At 45.2% G+C, this 22,595-nt stretch overlaps 1 protein-coding gene across 4 annotated transcripts in view; it reads right to left on the reverse strand.

The window, feature by feature from the left end:
* Positions 1 to 11,761: 11,761 nt before the first annotated feature.
* Positions 11,762 to 22,595, reverse strand: part of KIAA1328 (KIAA1328 ortholog) — a 176,037-nt gene continuing 165,203 nt past the window's right edge. For all 4 annotated transcript variants that reach the window (XM_063181472.1, XM_063181474.1, XM_063181471.1 and 1 more), the window contains one exon: positions 11,762 to 19,600. In XM_063181472.1, the coding sequence (XP_063037542.1) occupies positions 19,384 to 19,600 (217 nt within the window). In that variant the 3' untranslated portion in view covers positions 11,762 to 19,383. The remainder of the gene's footprint in view (positions 19,601 to 22,595) is intronic.

The raw sequence follows: 22,595 nt of genomic DNA on the forward strand, positions 1-22,595 counted from the left end.
CATTTGCCAGACGCTCACTTTGTGCAAAATTCCCAGCACTGTTCTATCCTTCTCCTCCTCATCCTTCCAACTGTTGTATCCCCTTGAAACACCCCCAAACCAATTCTGTCCTGATTCTCCCTGGTGAGTTTCTGCCCTCCCCAAACCTTTGTGTTTAATTTCCTCTCTAAACCAGCTCTTGCAGCTTCCCCCAGTTCAGCCTCCTTCACTCATTTCATTAACATGCTGTTTACTTCTGCTTGTAGATCATTAGCAGCAATATTAAACAACTGGCAGCCTGCCCAGGAGGCTGTGATCTCCGGGGTTGATGGCTTGTTTTATTTTCCCTCCCTGAGAGAGCAGCAAAAGCATCAGAGTTGCATGGACATGGAAAGACCCGAGCCAGGAGCAGAGATGGGAGACGCGGCTTTTTGCCTTTCCTAGTAAATCTCCCAATCTTCTTTGCCTTTAAATTCTTCACACATGTAGGTCCTTCTCTTATGGACGTGCTTCTGATGTTTCTATTTGGACCATTTTCTTGAAATAAGCCTATCCCATCCCTTGCATCTCTTAAAATCACTTCGTTTGGAATTAATGAGTCCACATCTGGGACTGAATCTTAGGTAAATCTCGTTTCAGGCCCCTTGTATCACAAATTCCTTCTGCTTTCCTACTGAAAGATGAGCGAACAAACTTATTGACTGATCTCAGTCTGTCATCTTGCTCTGTCACAGGGATTTAATTCCTTCTCCTTGAGGAGAACTCATCTCCACCACTCAGACTCTTGAGGTTCTCATATGTTTCCCTTAAAAAATTCCTCTAAGGAACTATGCAGAGGTGTGGGAAAACTTTACGTTCAACTCAGAGAATACTTTTAGTAACCCAGACCAAGTATGAAATGAACCCAAGGCAACCTATGAAGCCAGGAGGAAGCTCAGACCAGAGCAAAGGCACTTTGGTGCCTTGCAACAGCTATTCTGTAGTGAACAGAGCAGAGAACTGGCTGCACATTTTCATTAAATATTCATCCATTTGCTTTTTAATATGATGATTTTTTTTTCTTTTTCTGCCAGGGAAAGATGAAGGGAAGGAAGGGTGAAAGGGAATTGGCACACTCAAAATCTTCCAATATCATGTCAACAGAAATGTCACTTGAAAATTCTAATTCAGACAATTTTGACTGATCTCTGTTCATATTTCCAGTGTCTCCACACTGGTCCCTTGGGCTGTTGGCCACCTCCTCCTTGGACTGACAGAGGATCAATCAATCAATCCTGCCCTGTCCACAGAGGATTGCAGGGGCCTGCTGTTAGCACTGTAAAAAATTCCAGTGCTAGTAGGAATATCTTCAGAACATGTTCATGCTCCTTCTTTGCTCCTTCTCTTTTTCCAGATCAGGCTGTTGCCAGCCATGAACACAAAATCCTGGAAAGCTACCTCTGGATTGCTCACCCAAGGCACACTTGCACCAGTTTGTTCCTCTTCTAGCACTGCCACAAAGCATTTTCCTCCACTCTGCCCACAGGGGAATCTTTGGGGATTCTCTGGGTCCCCTCTTGGCCCCAGGTAGCTGGGTTAAGGACCCCAAACCCTTTGGACTCTCTCTACCTGAAGTGATTCTTCTTCTAACCCATGGTCAGCAGACGCTGCCATCAGGAACTGACTTAATGAATTTGAGTAAAGAGCCGCCTTTCTGTTCAAGTAACTCCCTCCCCCTGGTGTGCTGCTATTTCAGACAGATTTGAGAGTGTTTTTCACTCAAAGGCTTTCCATCAAAGGCCACTCATGTGGGACACAGACCTTTTTGTAGGGTTTCAGTCACTCTTTATGATTTCGCTTTTTCTCCACCTTGCTGTGTGTTTTCCCCACACCTTCCTGGCCAAAGGCACCACAGTGTTCCAGAGGTTTCCTGCTGTGCCTCTCACTCCATGGACACAGACTGCTGTGTCCCCACCTCCAGGAGTGTGCAGCAGAGCTCTGTGACACACAGAAGCTGCATTTGCTCTTCATCCCCAGGTTCTTAATGTCCTCACGTGGCCTTTTATCTCTGCTTCCCTGCCCACTTGCATTCACACTATTCCCAAGCCAAGCATTCAAGCTATCATTCCCTGCTTGTCTTTCCAGCCTCCCCAAATCTTTTTGTTTTACTTCCACTGTCCAAACCAGCCCCTCTAGCTCCTCCCAGTTTAGCTTCACCCACACATTTCATTAACATGTTGTTTATTCCCACTTCTGGATGATTAGGGAAGACATTAAATGACTGGCAGCCTGCCCAGAGAGGCCATTACCTTTGGGGTTGATGGTTTGTTTTATGCACCTCTCACAGTGGTGAGAGCAGGTCTGGAGGGTCCTGAGCAGCGCAGGGAAGATCCAGGGGAAGCTCCACATCTCCACATTTTCAGGGCACTGATGATCTCTGCCTGCCCCCCAGCCCCGTGTGGAGTCACTGGGACAGCCCCAAGCAGGAGCCTTGGCATGAGGCAGAGAGCTGATGGGGAACACGATTCTGGGACAGGGATTTTTTCCTGCTCTACAAAACTGGGAGAAAATAAGGGGTGTAACTAGACAAAATCATACAGGACATCCTCTGGCAATGCCACACAGTGCCCTTACCACCTGTGAGGGGTGAGGGAGGATGTGACAGCATGGTGTTTGTAAACTCATTAAAATGTTACATTTCACAGTGTGTTTTAAGTCTGACTGAGGTGAAAATGGTTCTTTGGGTAAAACAGCCTCTGAGCACCAGAGTCTGGTGGTCTCAGTGAGGGGTTCTCAGGAGGTTGTAGATTATTACAGCCCTGAGACACACAAACAGTCTCTGTTTTGGCCCACACGTTTGAAGAATGAGTCGGAGCTCTTCAGTTCTCGGTCTCAGAGTTGTTTATTGTACCTTATCTATAAAAATTTTTCTCCTGCCCTGCCAAGGTCTGTCCAGCAGGACAATTCCAGGCACTCTGCCCGCCCGCAGGTTGGTGTTATCTCTTTATACTACAAACTACGTATAACATGCTTACAATTATTTCCCAGTACCTATCATCTGTGTTAGACAGTGAGCTTCTGCTCTAAACCAATCCAAAAGTGCCAACATCACAGCAGAAGATGGAGGTAGAGAAGAAGGAGAAGAAGAAAGGCTGGACACACCCAAGTCCCTCCATCTTGTCCCCAAAACCCCTATTCTAATAACCCCAAAATCTACTTTTTCACCCAGTGATAATTTTATTATTACACTACTTAAACTTCTGTGGCTTTCAGGTCTTCATACAAAGCTGGTAATTTGCTCCACGGGTCATAATCAAACCCACAGGTGTTCTGGGCTGTTTGCCAGGGTCTCTGAGCCCCCTGGCAGGGGTCCTGGCAACTCTGGACACCCAGAGGGATGCGCTGAGTTCTGACAGGGAGCTGGGTAAAATCCCTTTGCAGATCCTCTCTCAGCCCTCCTGAGCCCAGGTTCCAGAGGGACAAGAGCTGTCAGGGGCACACTGTGGAGGGGATGGTTTTACCAGGAACCTGGGGGGTCCCAGGACTGCTGTGAAGGCAGACACCTTGACACCTGACAAGCTGCAGCCTCTGTGCTCTGCTTCCACTTCCCCAGTGGGAAAAACACTTTTCCTTGGAAAAGATCTCCTTGCCAACGCAGTGCCCATCACCAAAAAACCCTCCAAAAGGCAACTCACACAAGGGCAACGTGTTTCCTGATGGTCACTTTTCCAGATTCAGTGGTCTTTGGGGATTCTCAGCCTGCCAGATTGGTCTCACACTCACTGGAATGCCTCAGAGCAATGATTTTGCCGAGCAGCTCCGAGTGTAGCAGTGGTTCCAGACCAGAGCCCTTCCCCACATGAGCAGTCACATTTTCACCAGGCAGCCTGCTTTCAGTGCAGGGAACATGCTGGTCACCCTTACAGAAAAGCACTCTCTTTCGGGGCTTTTAGAAATACAGATCTTACCTGCCTTTTACACTCCTTTAAAGAACAAGATGCAAAGCGTACTCTTCCCCAATGAATAAAATCACTGAATTGAGAAAGAAAATGTACCAGGTGGCTCCCACTCTTTCCCGCCTTTAAAAAAAAAAAAAAAAAAAAAAAAAAAAAAAAAAAAAAAAAAAAAGAAGAAGAAAAGAAGGTAAGAAAAAGGTTTTGAGCTGCTCTTCAAAGGCTGTCTGATTTGCTTTGAATAATATAAAATGATGATGGAGGGAAAAAAGAGAATATTAAACTCAAGGCTGTAAAAGCTCTGCTCTCAGGGCTGAGCCACTGAAAAAGATCCACGTACACCTTTCATGAAATAACTGCAATGATCTCTCCTTGTCTCTGTAACAGCTGGGGGATCAGCAGCGAGGCAAACCTGGGCCCAAACATGGCCTGGGCAACAAAAGCTGGGGTGCTCCTTCCCTGGAGATGTTTGCCCCCTTGGTACATCCAAATGCCCCACACCTCACTGTGGGTTTCTCCACCAGAGTCCCCCGTGTGTCCCCATCCCGGGCCAGAGCTCCGAGGAAAGGGAGGCAGGAAAGTGGGACAGGAGGGACACGTGGAAAGAGAGGGGAAAATGAATGAAAAAGTATTTTCTTCTGAGATCCCCCGAGAAAATTAGTGTGAAGCTGGAAGGAGCTGATTGCTGTCAAGGCCTGCCAGAGCCCAGATAGCCAGCTGCAGTCCCCAGGCACAAATGTGATAATAGCCAACAAGCTAAAATCATTAACAGTAACGATTGCCTCTGGAAAGACCCCAACACCTAGGAGGAAAAACCAGTGACAGCAGAGGGAGAGAAAAAAATTAAAAGAGAGAAATTGTAATTTCCTCTTAGCATTTCTGCACTCTGTTTTCCATAACCCTCTGATCCCAATAAAGACTGCCTCGCCTAGTTATGGCTCAGCCTGGCTTTCCCCAGCTGGACTCCAGCGATCAGCTCTTCTCCCTTGTTTGCTGGTGGGAGAGCAGAGGGAATGAGGGTGAGGGAGGAGAGGCAAATACTTGGTGAAAATAGCCCTCACCTTTGGCTGGATGGACAGCTCTTACAGATGTTAACCACTACCAAAAAAACTATGTTTGTGGCTTTGTTTGGATGAGTCAAGCCCATGTGATGAACATCTGGGGTGTCCCCACAATCCATGGCATGTGGCACAGAAAGAGGGAAAAAAATCCATTTCTCAAGCAGATCTTTGAAATGCCAGAGACAAAAGGAGTACCGGAGTGGTCTGTTCTGGGACCAGTCTGGATCTCCTTCAACAGCAGCTTGGAGAGAGGATGAGAATTTGCAAGTGGTGCCAGAATTAAGGGACTACTCTGAGCTGTGTTTGGAAACAAGACAAGTTTGGGTGGATATAAGAAAAAGATTCTTCCCCATGAAGACAGTCAAGCACTGGCAAAGCTGCCCAGACAGCTTATCCATCCCAGAGCCTATGGCATGCCCGTTCCTGAAGGTTTACAAGAACCATCAGGATAAAGCCCAGAGCAGCCTGGTCCCATCTCACAGCTGGCCCTGCCTTTGGGAGGCTGCACCAGAGACCCCCTGAGGTCCCTGCCAGCCTGAATCATCCAAATCAGACACCAATGCCTCTGCTCTCTGCCCACAGAGCCAGCTTCACCACCCTTGCTCTGTCAGCACACCTCTGTCTATTCCAGCATCCTAATACTCCTGGGAATGGCTCTTTCCTCCAAGGAATTTTCTGTGACAATCAGAATTGGAAAGCAGGCCATAATGAGTCTGTGTGCTCTGTGTCAAAATGAAACATTTTCAGCTAAGCCCTTGACTGCAAGGCCCCTTAAATCTTTAGTAACTCACATCCCAGTCTGCAAACCTGAGAAAATTTCTTCTTGCTTCTCAACTCTTTGCTTTCTGTTTTTCTAACCTCATCTCAAAGCAAACTCCACATGAGCGTCCTTTGGTTAAATCAACTGCTTCTGCAAGGAAGGAAAATAACATCAGTTTTTAACATTAAAAACAACAGATTTTGGCTCCAGTTGTATTTGTGAGAACATTGGGTTTGTGTGTAGGATTTCATGCTTTATCTTGGTACAGCCCCACGTGCCAAGCCAGTGTATTCAGGGGTAGGTGATGGGAAATGGGAAAATTATGAATTTGCCCCTGAAGTATATAGTCCAGAGCACAGCCTGCCCAGGACAGTGCTAATATTAGGGGGAGAGGAGAACATTCACCCTAAAAATCCCCTGTATAATGCAAGGCCACATTTATCATGCACTCTTTGGACTCATTTGCTTTTTTGCAAACAATTCTCTGCAGAGCCATGGCTGACATTCAGGAAAGAGCAATGAAGTGGAGCACCAGGAGCTTTTTGCACCAGCCAGTGAGCCCATTGCTAAGCTGCTTTGTGCAGGAGTTGTAGAAATCACATCCCATGCTGACGCTCACCTTCTTGGGGAGCTGGCGGGGAGGACCACATTCCTTTCCAAAGATTGTCAGGGCTCAGAGAAGCATTTAGCAAAGCCACACTGAACCTGTTCAGATGCAGCTGGAGTTTGTAAAATAGGGAGCTCTTCTTCCAAAATTAATTCCTGGCTTTGGATTTCTCTGATGTAAAGAGTTTAATTTTCCAGCTCAGAAAACTCTGTGCTGCTCCTTTAGTGAAGGGATAGGAAGGTTCCCAGCCTCCCTGCCCTGACCAGCAAAACCACAAATTCTCAGGCTGTTCCTGGGAAGTTTCCTCCTGCACCTCTTTCTCCTAACAGGACATCCTCACGTGTCCTTCAGTCCCAGGCTCGGTTTGGTGGTGGGGGAACACTGCACCAGCTCAACAGCAGTGACCCACGAGGGGCTGTGTGATCCTCGGGGCTCTCTGAGAGCAGGCAGTGAGCTGTGGGGCTTGTCCAAGCTCCCACAGGACCTGATAAAGGACCTTTAGCAAATCATTCTGGATAACCAGCCCATTAGGCTGTCCTTAGCACCCCCAGCCCTTCAAATACCTTGTCAGGGCAGCATTGCCCACCCAGGGATTTCACAGACCCTGCCAGACCCCACCATCTGCACAGCAGCCTTGGCATCTCCCACCTTGGCTGCCCTGGCTCTGCCAAGGACAACAAGGGCTGGCCCAGACTCTTCCTGGCACTTTCTAGGGGGTACTTAGGCAGTTCTGCACATCTGGTGTCTTACACTGCACGATGGGTTATTGGTCAGGAGACATGCAAGGGTGTTTTGGCATGGCACGGTGGGGATCTGTCCCTTCACAGCTGGAACATCCATGCCATGGGTGGGTCTTGAGCTCCGAGCCACAGGATGCTCCTCAGACCCAGAATTTAACAGCTTTATTTGGATACTGGGGAAATCCCATACGAATACACACTGGCACAAAGCTGGAAGGAACAATTTCCTTGCTCTCACTACACTCTGAACCCCTCTGCTGCAGGAAAGTGAGTTGGCCAGTTCTGCCTTAAAAAGAAGTGCCCAGGGATACTTAGAGAGTGTCTCCAAGGCACTGAGAGTAAACCATGTGTCAGATCCCCAGCTGGAAGAAATCAGAAAGGAGAGAAAGAAAAAGATAAAAGTAAACAGAAAACTTCTTATACCCTGAAATGGGAACTAAAAGGTGGAGAAATCCCATGTGAAGGACTCTGTTCAGAAATCCTGGCAGAGTTTCAGACATCAGACTTCACAGCCAAGTAACTGATAGCAGAGATAAGAAAAAGAAACTGTCAGAAGTGTACATAGTGCACACATCACCTTGGTATCTAATTAGCTAAAGGAGTCTGAGTCTTTACTCAAAAGCAAAATTTTTCCCAATGTACACAAAAGCTGATTAAACTTTAACCCCTCTCCTCCCCATAAATTAAAAAAGAGACCCCAGTCAAAGTGATATGGTACAAAACTTGGTCAAACAAAAGTTTTGGAGCTCTTATCTCCAGTTTACCTTCTCTTTTGAGATTTCCCATCCTTGATTAATGACTTGCTTTTTTATTGTGTTTTAAGGAGTATGTCAGTTGCTAAACCTCTGAAAGCTCCATGGTGTCACTGGACTCTGAACAGACCAAGAGCGAGTGTGCCTTTTATAGAGCAACCTGTGTCTTACACACATCCTGTCCCCTCACAAAACATATGGATATTCCCAGTGTGATCATAGCCAGTCTTAACATCCCAGGGTTTGTCTGCACTAGGTCATTTAGTCTGAATTAAATATATGAAAACAGGACTGGTCACACCACACCAGCAGCTCCTCAGGCACGTCCATTTGGTGTCAAAGAGGTCTCTCATCTCTTTTGCTTCATTGAAGGGGTCTTACTTCAACTCTTCTTAATTCTGAGTGTTGAAACAGAGTCCTGATTCAGTTTAATTAATCCCCTTTAAAAATGAATTTGAGTTAATTCTCCCACGGGTCTAAAAGCAGAGAAGTGCCCAGAAATTGCTGCGTGGCTTAATATTTAGAATGAGATGGAACTCTTTCAGGGTGAACTACTAAACCCCACCTGAAGATTTCATTTTCCTTATTACTGGAGATTGGAGGAAATTTTTTAACTCAGAAAGCAATTATGGGCAGTGCTGCCATGCCCATGTTTTGATCATAGGTTTGATGAAGTGGAAAGGTCACAGCTCGTGAAGTCAAGTGCTAGGATGATATTCCCACGTGCCACATAAGTTTATAACTGAAAAAACATTGGAAAAAGCTTTGAAGCGTAATAATAAAAGCAAAAACAAGACCTCAAATGCATTAGTATTTTTCTAAATCACGCTTTTTTTTCATACTTGTGGTTGGCAGTGTAACATCCAACAGCATCTGCAAAACACTAAGTACTATTTGAACAGACCAAATGCTTAGGAGGAGAGCCAGAAAAATGTTCATAGCAAAATTTACCAGCCCTTAAATTTAATTACAAATCCAGAACTAAAACTGTGTTCAATGAAAATTTCACTGTGGTGAGTGCAGTAGAGATGGGCCTGAGCCAAGAGGGAGCAAAGAAGCAAATCCAGACCTCAGGAGCCTGGACATTGTTCTGAACTTCACAACTGTGGAACAGGGATCAAAGACCTGGACTATTCAACTTGGAGAATTCAAAATCCCTGTCCATCACCATGGGTAGCCAAAGAGCATTTTCAGAGCCAGGGGACATGGGCAGCCCACCTGCATCACCTCCCTCCCAGGGGTGTCACCTCCAGCTCCAATGGGGATTGCCAGGAACTCAGCAAATTTGAAATCTGGCAGTGCCACATGCACAGAGTGGGCAGACAAGTGAGATCTGGCACATACCAACAAATGCACACTGACAAACTTCTTTGAAGCAGTCCTGGCCAACAAAACAATCTGATTTTTCCTGGCTCTTTCTTTTTCCATCTCTCCAGTACCTGCCCACCTTCCACCCAGTGGTGCAACACACGAGGTTTTCAGTAACTTTGAGGAGAATGGGTTTTTTTATTTCTCCCTCCACCAGATCTCATAGAGGTTTGGCTGCCCAGTGTCCATGGAAATTGAAAGAAGAAAATGAAAAAGCAGAGGCTGGCCCCTGTGCCCATGGCAGCTGATGGGCCTCAGCTGTGGATAGTACCAGGCAGTGGCCACATGCAGCCCTGAGGTGCAGAAATTCTGTGTTACACGATAGATGCTCTTGTAGCTCTGCAATACTGTCTACATTTATTAAGTGAAATCACTGCCTGTTTTCTGCAGCATTAAAAGTGAGCTGGAGTACAATATATTTATTGATTGCTACTAAACACACCCTGGGCCTCCCTCCAGCTTCCTCTCTGCTGTTTATTCAAGCAGAGCTCGAAGCACAGACACACACCTGCATCCCCAGGACAGGCTGTGCCCTGTCCCTGGAACAGGGGACACGAAACTGCTGCCCAGCCCCTCTCAGCACCACACACAGGGGAGCTGAAATCACCAGGGAGGAGAGGGAACGACGAGCTGTGATGGGACCACTGGGCAGGGAGGGCACCAGAACTGGCGGGAGGAGGAAGAAACGGATGTTGGACTCCAGGAATCAAAAGGAGATGCACAGATGAGGAGGAGGCTGATGGAGGCATCTCCACAGCTTTCCTTGGGCTGGCTGTCAGGAGGAGCAAGAGTCCTGCAGCAGGAACAGATGCCAGAATGATGCCCCAGCACTGCACAGGGTGGTGGGGACACAGCAGAGAAGGCCAGGCTCGGGCACAGCCCATAATGCAGTGAATCCCACTTTGTTACCACTTCTTGACACCCTGGGGACCCACGGCAGAGAAATGAGCCCCTGGATTTATTCCCCTTTTCCAATTAGCCTCATTTCCCCTCCTCCTCTCCCTCCGCCCTGCTGGAATCAATCCTTGTCCTGGCATTTTAAAGGGCAATGTGCACGTTTTATGGCTGTCCCCTATAAAACCATTCTACATGATAACACATCCAGCCCTTTATTAGGGACGTTTGGCAAGTTTATTAGCCAGACATTTTTCTGCGCTGACAGATGAGGTCCTGCCATCACTTCTCTGAGCACGAGAGTCCCTCCCGTCCCCTCCTCCCCTCTCCAGAGCTGTCCAAGCCCTCGATGCCAGCAGCCCACAGAAACCCTCAGTGCACCACCAGCCCCCTCCCTGGGCAGCTGAAGTCCTCCCTGTCCTACACCTCACCTGCAGCCAGGTGAGGAGCAGCAGCAGGACCATCCCCTTCCCCCAGGAACTAGCAGAATTTAATTATCCTCTGCTACAGCCACACCCAGCAAAGACCTATTAACCCTTCAGATCCAGGAAAGTGCTCCTGGCTCCGTGCACAGGCATCCAGAAGGGCAGACTCTCACACCATGGCAGGACAGCTCCTCAAGTCTCTACAGCAATGCTGTGCCTGGAGGAGCAATTAGCCCCAAGATACCTAAAGATACCTTTAGGGGGGTATCTTTAGGTATCTCGGGGCTAATTGCTCTCATCAGACACCAGGAAACCAATTGGCCTTTGTAGTTTGGGCACTGTGATGCTTTGCCCCAGTCCACCCCAATCCCAAGGTCACCACAAACAACACATCTCTGCAGCACTCCCTGATGAGATGAAGCTGGGACACAAGTTCAGCAGATGTTACATGAGGCACAGGGGCTCTGCTTCCCAAAAAAGCCAGCACTGTGCTGCCAAAGTGGGTTTGTCTCAGCCCTCGGATGCTGACGCCACCGAGGCTGTGCCTGTGCCAGCTCCTCCTCCCTGTGAAGCTCGGAGGACTTGATGTAAAGCCAGCTGCAAGTTTTATTGTCCTGTGCTCACAGCTGTCCATGTGTGTAACAGTGAGCAAAAGGGTCAGCAGGGGTTTAATGGGGGGTCAGGGATTAAGAACAGAGACTGGAATTTATCTGAGTGCTTACCTGGTGCCTCCTCGCCACACTCCAGGGCCACTGGCCACCGCTGAGGGTCTGCTCCCCACACACCAGGACAGCCAGAGGGATGAGTGCCTGGTGAAAGGCAGCAAGCAAACCTCTGGCTCAGCCCTGATCCCAGTCAGGCTGTTGGGCAGACACCCTCCCAGGTCACGGCAGATGATTCTTGTCACCTTTCAGGTGTTTGTTGCACATTAAAATGGGAAGCAAATGCAAGGCCGTGTTGTGATTCCCAGCCTGCAGGGAGCCTCCCACCCAGCTGTGGGTTCACTCATTGATTTTGACCCACTGCTGCTGTTTAACCCCGAGCAGGGCCACTGGGAGCAGTGGTGGGCTCCCTGCAGCTTCCAGCCCCCTGCCCCATGTTGGTTCACATGTCACATTCCCAGGCTGTGTTATTCTTAAGTGCTGTAAATCTCTCACTATTATTCTCCCACTTGATATAGTGAGCTGTGTCATTTTGAAAGGAAATACATAACAGTATATTAAAGAAATCATGGATCTCCTCATTCATGTTTAAAACAAATTTATTACAATGTAAGAAACCCTGAATAGCATGAATTTATTATAATGATTTAAGGCTCCTGGCACTTGAGTTAAAAATGTCTCTCAATAAATAACTTTCCCTTGAAAACACAGCAAATTAATATAGTTTACCATTTCCAAAGTTATATAAATCCAAGAGGCTTAAATCAACAGTACGCTGGATAAGATTACTGTTGCTCAGCCACAGACTGGTATCACAGCTCAGAGGGATGGAAAAATCGGTGAAAAATGAATGGCTTTTTGGGTTTTTTTTTCTTTTCCTGGTCACCACCCTAGGCTATGTCTGCTCTGTGAAAGTCAGACTAATGTGAAACGGATGACAGCAGCTGTGGCCTTTGCACACAGGTATCATTAAAACAGAGCGGCTACTCCGCCACCAGACTCAACAAGGATCACTCTGATATTTCCCCAAAGTGCCTCCAACACACACAGCCCCCTTGCTTTCCACAGCCGTGTTTTAATTTGACTGCAACCCAGGAGCTGAGATGTCTCCAGCTTGGCTGTCTCCAATCCTGCTGCAGTCTCCCAAGTCCAGAGCAAACACGGGGTTATAAAAAACTGCCTGGACACTGACCCTGGCCCCAGTGCAGGAACATGGATAAACTGGGAAGGGAAGTGAACCCCACACGCGGCTATAGCCATCAGTGGGCTTTTCCTGGCCCAGAACTTGCTTCAAGAGCTGTATGTGGAGCTCAGCAGCTGCTGGGGACAACAGCCTGTGCACATCTGTGCATCCTGGGCAGCAGTGGTGTTGCTCAGCTGCACGCACAGCTGGGTGCCAGCTCACAGAGAAAATTTCTCACATCTTCTCCCTCCCCATGGACCTTCCTTCTCCACAGGCCACCCTCCAGGCAGCAGAAAGAGCTCGGCATCATCACCTGAACAACCAGGCAGCCCTTCCCAGGCAGCCCTTTCCCTCAGCAAGGTTTTCTATGGCTTTTTACTTTATGAAGGCCTAATTTTTTTTCTTTACTGTCAGCATGTCAATTTTTTTCCACAACATGGGTGATGACTACTTTTTTAAGCAAAGTACAGCACCAGTGACATCCTGACAGTGCCAATACAGCCAGAGTACACCCACCTGAGCTTTTCAACACAGGAAGTTAGGGCTGTTAAGAGTCAGATTGACAGCCTCGGTAAATTCAAATCCTCTGTTCAGCAGACGACAAGGAGTTATTAGAAGCAGACAAGGCTTTCAGGTCATCCAGTCCATCTCCCACCCCACCTTTTAATTGTCTCTCTCACCCATGCTATAAATATCTGACTCTTCTCATCTTGTTTCCTCATTATGTCAATTATAGCAGTCCCTGATCATTTTTATTACTCCTCACTGCGATCTCTCCAATCTGCCAGTAAGCTCTCTGGTAATGAGATCCCTGTGCTAAAGGCACAAGTGCAAATAGAGGGGCACCAGCTCAACTGACAAGGAGCCATTTCCTCTGCAATTCAGAGATGTCATTGCCTCCCCATCTGCAGCTCAAAAGTCTTCTCGTCTGTTTTTGTTGCTATCACTGCCTTGTGCTTTGTTCACTCTTCTCCTTCTGAGAGTTTGTGTTGTCTGGGTCTCCCCCATCCCATCAAGAATGTGTCTGGCAGATTGTTATCAAGGTGTCTGAGTTCACAGGTACTGCACCCACAAGTTCATGCTCTGTCCCAAACTGAGTCCTGCAATCTTTTTCTTTCCTGCTTGATATTTCCACTTCATGTCATTCTTTCCTCCTCAACTCTTCTAAATTTAGCAGGGCCTCCTGGTTTCATTTCTTACACAATTCCACAATTCCTGCTTCAGGAAACAGAACCATGATCTGAAATGCAACCAGACCTGGTACTCAGCCCAAGACATCCAAAAAACAAAACAAAAAAAAACTTCTGAAAGTGGCAAAAAGGAAAGGCTGTACAGAAATGAGGCCACACTGTCACCATGTCCCATCAGCAGCACTGGAACTGGGCATCCTGCTCTAGTGTAAACCTTTCAAGATGCATAAATGTTCAGAAATAGGCCCTCCAAATCATCCAGAGGCTGAAAAGACATTAGGACACAAGGCCATCTCAACAAAGAGAAGGCTTGACCAGGAGTTTATGACTCCCTTTGGGGTACTCAGTCTGGCTATACGGCAACTTTGTAATCCTGCTTCTAGAGGCACGACAAAGTCCAGCAGCTGGAAATTCAAGTAGATAACTTCAGCCTCAAAATAAGGCAGTTTTGAGATAACATCAGCCTCAGAATAAGGCAGTTTTGTAGCAGAAAGAGTAATTGCTGGAAGATTTTGACAAGGCACTTCTAAAATTTCAACGCAACTTTCTCATAGTCATCTCTAATTCAAGAATGAACTAGATTTTATGTCTGTGAATTCATCTTGTCCTTTTCTTCATTATCAGGTGGAGGGGAGAAGTTCTCACTCTGTTCTTAATGATCACAATACTCAACACTGTGTTTGGGCAGCTGCTTTAATCAAACCCATGCTTCAAGGTTTTATTGTAGCTGCCAGTAAGCACCAGGAAATATACCTTTTTTCAGCTTTTCACTTTCCTCTTGTCTGCAGATAGGGGACCAGAAAAAAATGAACTCACACTGGTTATTGCATGCTCTGAGTGGAAATTATTTTACATACTCAGGATGAATCTTGAATCAAGGAAACGGCTCTCACTGCAGCTTATGGATTAGGTCATCTGCTGGGACCACCTGGGCATCTCTCACCTCACAGATGTCGGGACCTCACCTCTTAGAGACATCTGAGTTTCTCCAGTTCAGCTCCCCAGTGCCTTCAAGCCTTCCTTCAAGCCTCAGAATACAAGAAGCCTGAGAGCTTCAGCTTCTGTTCAATAGGAATGTGTGCCCCATATGTTTCTGCTCTTACAGATTACAGTTCACAGACATATTTTGGTGGATACCTCCAGTGCCTTCTGCTGTGGGTGCTGATATAGGCCACAGCCCCTCTGAGATGTGGTGCTAAACACAGTTCAGCACAGAACCCACAGAACCCTGTGAAGGGAGGCAAATTGGCTTCCCCAGAGCTAGGAAACAAATCCAGTTTCCCCTCCAGCCCATCCTTTTCCTGCAGCTGGGATGCTCTTCCACTCCCCATTTACAAATGCAGGAGTCCTCAAGCACCAACACTGGCCAGGCCAAGTTGGGTTTCTTGCTGTTTTTTATCTGAATTCTGCTTTCAAACACCCTAGTCAGGGATCCCCATGAAAGCTCTGCTGCACAGCTACGCCAGAGATGCTTGAGCTAGATGTCTCTCAGCTACACGGAGTCACAATATTGTAAAACATTTATTGTCACTGTGAGCAGACAAGCCTTCCAGTGATGCAGGAGCAGGTCTAGATGGGGGAGGCATTTTCCAGAGGAAAGCCACCCAGTCAGAGCAGACTACATTGCTTCTGCTGGTTTAAATCACCTCATTCAATATTCTGTGTTGTCTTATGTAGCATGCAGTTATGTAAATTTATAAATCATACACTAATTAGCACACAATTTCATAAATTTAGTAACAGTGAAAAAGGAGGTTTCTAACTAACCAGGCTGTGTTCTCTTCCCCACAGATGGTACAAATTCAAACACAGCCTGGAGGTCATATTTGAGAAATCTCTGCTGCAACTTCTAGAGTTTAACCCCAGGCTCACATGCACTTTCAAGGGCTGTCTTTTGGATATCTCAGGCTCAATCTCTCTGAAGTGCAGCTAAGCTCATTTCTCTCCTTCCTTAAAACCAAACTTCCACAGCTCATTGGATCACTGCAAACTTTATTTGTTTATTCTGATTCTTGCTCTCCAGTCTCCTGTTCTTCACCCATCTAAGTCCCCATCCCCTGCAAGCATTTAAGTTCAGTCCATGTCCTGGGTTATACCTGGGTTCTGCACAGTTGCTCTCCATGTGCTCTGGCCTCCCTGCCCAGCTGCTCTAAAGGGGAGATGCTAAAGCTAGGTCAAGGTAATTTCCTTCTTTCCCTCATTTGCCAAGCATGCCTTGGACAGTAGCTCCTCAAATGCAGGAACATGATTTGGAAAAGGGTGCGGAGTCATAAGGCTCTTCTGGGAACAAGTGTTTGAAAACCTTTCTCACTTTAAGATACAAGCACACAATTGTCCTTCACCTGCTTATTCTAGTTTTAGAATTTGTCCCTGCCCTCTGGCTCACTCCCACTTCATCTCCACCTTTGGTACAGTTATCTACCTTGCATCTTCGTCCTTTCTTGCCTTCACCTCCATCCTTTCTTCCTTACTCTTTAATTAACTTTTTTGTCCCAAAACATGGTGCTGGCTCTTCAATTCTCTTCTCCTTTGTATTTTGAGACCTCTCTCTTACTTCATGCTCCAATGGAGGCCTTGCTCCTTCTCACAGTAAGACCCATGTCCTGGAGAGGAAGAGAAGGCTTAAAACAAATTCTTCATGTATCTTAGCACACTGGAGACTCAGAACATAATATGATGTGATGTTGTGGGAAGTGGAACACGTTGTCAATGGCAGTACTGACAGCTGAGCTGGACAAAAATCAGAAGATAAGCCAAATAAAAGTCTGGAAGAATAAATTAAACCCCCAGATAATTTATTAGATTAAGACCTCACATACACATATAAATACATGCTCAAGATGAGATTCAACAGCAAGCTGGAAAGGCTAGAAATGAAAAGGGTGTGATTATCACAGGTCTGTGATGTGCAAGGTGCTCAAAAGCAATAACTACACAAACAGCCAGCAAGTGTGTGTGCACGAACCACGTGGGAAGGACACAAACTGAAGGCGTGGGTAGGAGCCTTAGCAGCAGTCGTGTTATTCCACAAAGCCCCATGGAAAACACAGCCTGATGTGCAGCTGAAGGATATTCACTGGGAACGCTCTGGACAAACAGTCTATGCTGGACCAACTCCCCAGCAGCAGCTCCCAATATAGAAGCTCAAACTTAAAAGGACACTGTCATGTCATTGCTTTTGCTAGTTTAATTTTTGCATTTCCTCTACTGTTTTAGCAGATGGAAAACAATTCCCCTCCCAGTACCAACTACTGATTTTGTCCTTTCCTATTTGACAATCATTGATTTTTTTTTCCTAAGGCTATAAATATTTTAATAACTTCAACTCTGTAGTGCCTCATGGCAAAATATCTTTGCTTGCACTGACTGCTAAACACTATTCCTAATGTACTGCTGATAACTAGACCAAGAGCCAGCATTATAAAAAATTACTTTCCACAGGGTCTATGAAATTAATAGCTTTTGTTTCTTTTGTCCACATCTCATAGAGTTAAAGCATACAGCTCTTCACCCATCAGGGATTTCAACCATCTTTTACTAGAAAACTTTGATTCACAAAGGTGTGCCCCCTGTATAGGTCTGACTGACAGACAGCACCTTCAGCATAGAGCCCACAACCCTGACAATGTCCTTTTAAAAAGAGCTACAACCAAAAAATATAGATTCAAGCCAAAAGTCACCTTGAGAAGTAGAATTTTTTAAGTGATCATAAGAAATCTCAAAGCATTAAATATTGGCACCCACAAAAGAATCAAAGAACAGAATGCTCCCATGGAGTGTTCTCAACACAAAGGCGCCTTTCAAGAAATATACATGTAGTTTTTTGCTGTTTTGAAAGGTCAGTTAGCATTTATCAGAAAAGGCAATTAAAGTTTCAGTCAAACTGGAAAAGAGACAAGAAGCAATTGGAGTGAAATCAGAGAACTCTTTCTCTATAAATGCCAACACTTAAAAAAACACCAGCAAAGCTAAAAAAACACCATGAAACAACCCCAAACTCTAAGATCTGTGTGACGGTTATCCCCAAATTTCCTGCTGGTCCTTGTATATTTTTCTCTTCTTTCTCCTCCTTTTTCCGGCCCTCTTTAAGCAGCACACTACTCAGCCAACAGAATAAGAAAACTTATGTTCCTATCTGCTCTACCTGAGTCAGGGCACTGAATACATCTTTGGGGCCCTTAGCAGATACCTGGGCCTTCACAGGCTCAGGGAGTAGAACAAGAGGGACATTCAACAGCAAATGGACATATTCCATAAAACTGTAACACCTCACTAAAAGCAGGACAGACCATGCAGGGACTTGCCACAGTAGTAATTTTCTGGTCCAGCAATGCTGCTTTCCTCCTTTAAACTCCTCCAAGCAGCTTTTAAAATTCAGCTGGGATGCGCAGAAAGGGTATCACCTAATTTGTGATTAAGACTGGGCCTGAACGAAGCAGCCCAGAGTAACCTGAGGTTCCTCTTCCCCTTCTCTCTCCTTTTGTTTCACTGATGGAGCACGGTGCTGCCAGGGGCCACGGTGCTCTCGTCTGAGATCCACCCTGCAGAGCATCACACATTGCACAGGAGCAGCATGGGGAGGCAGGCAGCAGCCATACCCCAAGCATCAGTACAGCAACTCAACCCAGCCATTAAGATAAGCAGGGTTGCCTAAAGAGACTGTCTGAGGAGCAGTACTGGCCCATGAAGTGGTGTTTGGGAGCAAATGGCCTAGAACTTGCCCGTACTGGATCAATTCTACCTTTCCCTTGCTGCAATTTTACTGTGCAAAATGAGTATTTTAGTCTCATATTTCTAGGAACACATGCCGGTGGCTACTGTTACAATAAAATATGAACACTGCATTGTGGAGAAAATGACCATTAATCCTGTAATGTGCAGTCATTTTTACCAATTCGGCACATTTCTTTAAATAACCAAGTACATGCAGTAGATGGAAATGCATTTAAAGAAACTGAAATAGATACAGCATGAATAATTAAAGCTGGCAGGAAAGTGTGCATTGTGAGCTGCTAGTGGAAATAATTACTGATTTGTCTTATTTACAATGGAGTCTGGATGCAGGATCAAAATAGTGCAAGTTAGTGAAAATGTCTTAAGACTGCTCTTGTGCTAGCACTACTATGTATTTCATCTTGAAAAGTACATCAAATAGGTTTTGGATCTCTATGATGTCTGACTCTGTTCTGCTGTTTCAGGGTTACATTACCCAGCACATAAACTCTGTCAAATAGCACTGATTTAAAGAGGAATATAATTCAAACCTGTGCCTAGTACATCAACCTGCAACATCATCTATTAACATTATCAGACACTGTACAGTTGAGCTTACGATATATCCCCTAAAAACTCAGTGTGTTAAATATCAGAATGTTGAAGGAAAAAGTAGATCATAAAATCAGTGAAAAAGTACTAAAGTGCTTGTACCTTTATAATATGCCAGGTTTTAAACAGACTTGTTTAATTAGAAAATAATCTACTTTGAACATGCTGGTTGTTGAATGTTAGGCAGCTCTTGCACACTGCTTTAGAACAAAAAAAATCAATAATGAAATATACTTCCGACATAAAGCTGGCAAAACTGTGACTTCAATGTATTAGAAAATGTTGTAGATTTTAAAAAAATGCTATTGTAAATTGATTACTTGGCACATGAAAGGTTTAGGAAAAAAGTTAACACTTTCTGATTGGCGTACCCCAACAATATACTTGCATCATGATCACTAAATCCACAATGAACCTGGATGCTAATTAGCTATGTTTTAGAAGAGGGAAAACAAGCGGTGATCACTCCAATAATTTCAGAGGAGGTGTAGACCAAGGAGCAGTGTCAAATGAAGAAGATCTCCTCGAGGAGCCGACTCTCCTCCAGCTCATCTGCTCTGCTCCTGGGGCTGCAGGGGCTCTGGCACCAGGAGGAGGACAGCCTGTGGCTCACGCAGCAGGGCGGGTGCGGTTTGTTCCCGTCACAAGGTTCCCAGCAGAGCTGTCCTGGAGCTGATATTGGGCTCACAGACTCCACCAGGCCAAGAAGAGAGGCTTGGTACCTACAGAAACACACCAAGAAAACAGAGCTCTGTTAAGATCACAGCACCATGCAGGAATTGCATCCAGTTTTCCTGCCTCCATAAATCAGACCAGTCCTAGATTTGTTTGACAGGGGCCACTGGCACAGAATGCATTTTGCTGTATGGACTCCTGTCAGTAATGACAACACAGAGCTACTGAAAAAGAGGCAAGCAAAGCATGGGTGCTCAGGTTATTTTAGGCTGTTTCATCAGCTTTTCCTTTTGAAGTGTGTAATGTCTTAGTTGCACTCTGGAGACTGAACACAGACCTCAGAGAGATGACAGCCAAATACACCAAACAAGGCAGACCCACACTGGTAATGGTAAAGTGACTTATACACATGCTGCACTCTTTTTTTTGAATAGACCTCTACACTTGATTTAGTTTCTCAGGGATTTGAAAACAGCAGGAGACTTTATTATTATTATTATTACCAGAAACTACATGTGCTTCCTGTAAATCTCTGTGTACTATATGGAGTCTGTCTGGTGGAAGCAGTGAAGGAATAGAATCTAAGCAAGGCAATACAGAATCAACACTTGAGACACCAAGAGAAAAGGCAAAGGCGCTAAGCATCACTCAGGTTGTCCTTTAAGTAAAAGTACAGACATGAGGGAAGGTTGCAAGCCAATGTGATCTGGCAATGCTCACTGAATAATGGCAGGTACTTGAGACAGAGACTTTCTATTAATATTCACAGGAGACAAGACTTGATCTAAATACCAGCACAGGATTGATCATTACAATATATTTCCTCCTGTCCAATTTTAAATGTCTTAAACAATACCATTTCCACTGCTTCCCTAGGGAGCCTGTTCTCCAGCAATCTCTCAGTGATATGTAAGAGATATCACTCCAGAGTTTCACCCAAAAGTCCCTTTGTTCCATGCTGTTGTTAGCACCAACCTGCCTGATCTTCCCAACCCTCAAAGGCTTCCATGCACAAAACATTATTCACATTATTCATCCAAAGGAAATTATCAGCACAGGTGACTGGATCCATAGGGTATCTCTCTTGTAAGCAAATAGTTCATCTATAGCATGAGGAAACATGTCAAACTGGTCTCTGCTTTGAGAAAAGCCTCTGTTTTTACTTTTGTGACTGTAAGAACCTAGAAAGACTAAGCAACTAAGACAGCTGTAGGTTTCTCAACTCAGATGGGATGAAAAATCCTTAAGAACAAACATCTGTAGCAGCTTATGGATGTGAGAGATTAGCAGTGGCCCATGTACCTCCTAAAGGCAGACTCCCACCTGTGCTGTCCAACAGCCTTGTGCAGCAGCAGCAGGTAAAAAGCTTTCCCACCGTGAACTAGCCATGCCATGAAAAACACCCTTCTTGATCTCCACAAGTAAGTGCTACATCCTATCCATCACCAGAACACTATCACAGAATCATTTAGACTGGAAAAGACCTCCAAGGCCATTGAGTCCAACATTTGACTGGTCACTGCCCTGCCAACCAGACCAGAGCCCCGGGTGCCGTGCGTGCTCATTTCCTGAAAGCCACCAGGGATGGTGACTCCACCGCCTTCCCAGGGAGCCCATTCCAGTGCCTGACATGACAAGGAAATTCATTGTTGTATCTGAGACACAGAACAACTCCCTCAGCTCAAAGGAGTTAGCAGAGGCACTGATGGGTTAATACCTATGCTAATGGTGACCACTGAAGTTATGCTATAAAAGCTATTTCTTTCCATTTTTATTGTTTCTTCCAATCTGATGTTCAGTGTCATTTCTAATACAGTCTGACTTGACACTACTGCCTAGCAGGGCTCTCTCCTGTTTGACTACAGGTTGTTTTATTTTCCTGAAGATGTGTTAGATTTAATCTCACTCACAATCAAAAAGCTAATTTGCAAATTTCTTTTCCACATTTTAAGCTTTTCTTCCTATTATCTAAGTAGCAAAATATGAGTGGCTCAAAATGAAAAAAGTACAGCTTTTGTTTCAACTGGATCTTGTTCATGGCTAACCATAAGCAAACATGATGTCTTTTAGTTACCCTAACAAAAAAGTTCAGAAGGATGTGGAGTTTTGGGCAGCCAAACCAGATAATTTTAGAGAAATCTGTTGTTCGTACTATCATTCAGAAAGTACCCTTTAAAAACTGAAACTCCTCAAAGATATTTCCAACATATAAAATGGAATGAGCTGCACTGATAGCAAGAGCTAGTGCACAGATATATGAGATTTTTCACATGGAGAAAGTTTAAGACCAAACTCTATATAGATACACACATATGGTTTGAACCCCAAAGAAACCCAGTTAACACACACACTGCTTTCATTAGCCACACCTAAAACTTCTTTTTAGATTAATCTAGTCTAGCATACAAATGCTTATCTCCTCTGACGGTAGTGCTATCATAAAATTTCAATTTGTCCAGCAGCCACATGCAATCACAGATTAGGCAGGGGAAACCAAACCAGCCAGTGCATTTACAGCAAACGTGCAGGCCCTAGATTTCAGCAGTACCTTCGAGTTCATTTCTTCTGCAAGTTTATCTAAGTTTTACAGCATTTCTGCTATCAGGAAAGCTAAATGATTTGGCAGATTACAAGCGCAGCAAATAGCAAAGATTATGTAAAAGACCAGGTGTTGTAAATCAGTCTATTTGACACCATAGTTATATATGCAATAAAGTGAATGAACTCTGCTAACAGGGCACTATCTGATAAAGAGAATGCTCCTTGCAGGTATTTAGTGTTTAATCCCAGGATAATGGTTTGCTGGGTTCGTCTAAGCAACATCAGACAGCATCTGGCTGGAGGCAACAGAGTACACCTAGAATGGTTTGAAACTTTCAAAGACAATTTTCTCACACAATTTATTTGTAACCCAATATTTAAAAAGACAAAGTCAGAATGCTTGAATCCAACTTTCGCTAAAACCAGGGTATGCATTCTTTGCATGACTTGAATAAAAAAAAAAAAAGAAGTAAAAACAGGCTTTATTATTATTATAACGCT

The sequence above is a fragment of the Melospiza melodia genome, chromosome Z (assembly GCF_035770615.1).
Source record: "Melospiza melodia melodia isolate bMelMel2 chromosome Z, bMelMel2.pri, whole genome shotgun sequence".
NCBI lineage: Eukaryota > Metazoa > Chordata > Aves > Passeriformes > Passerellidae > Melospiza > Melospiza melodia.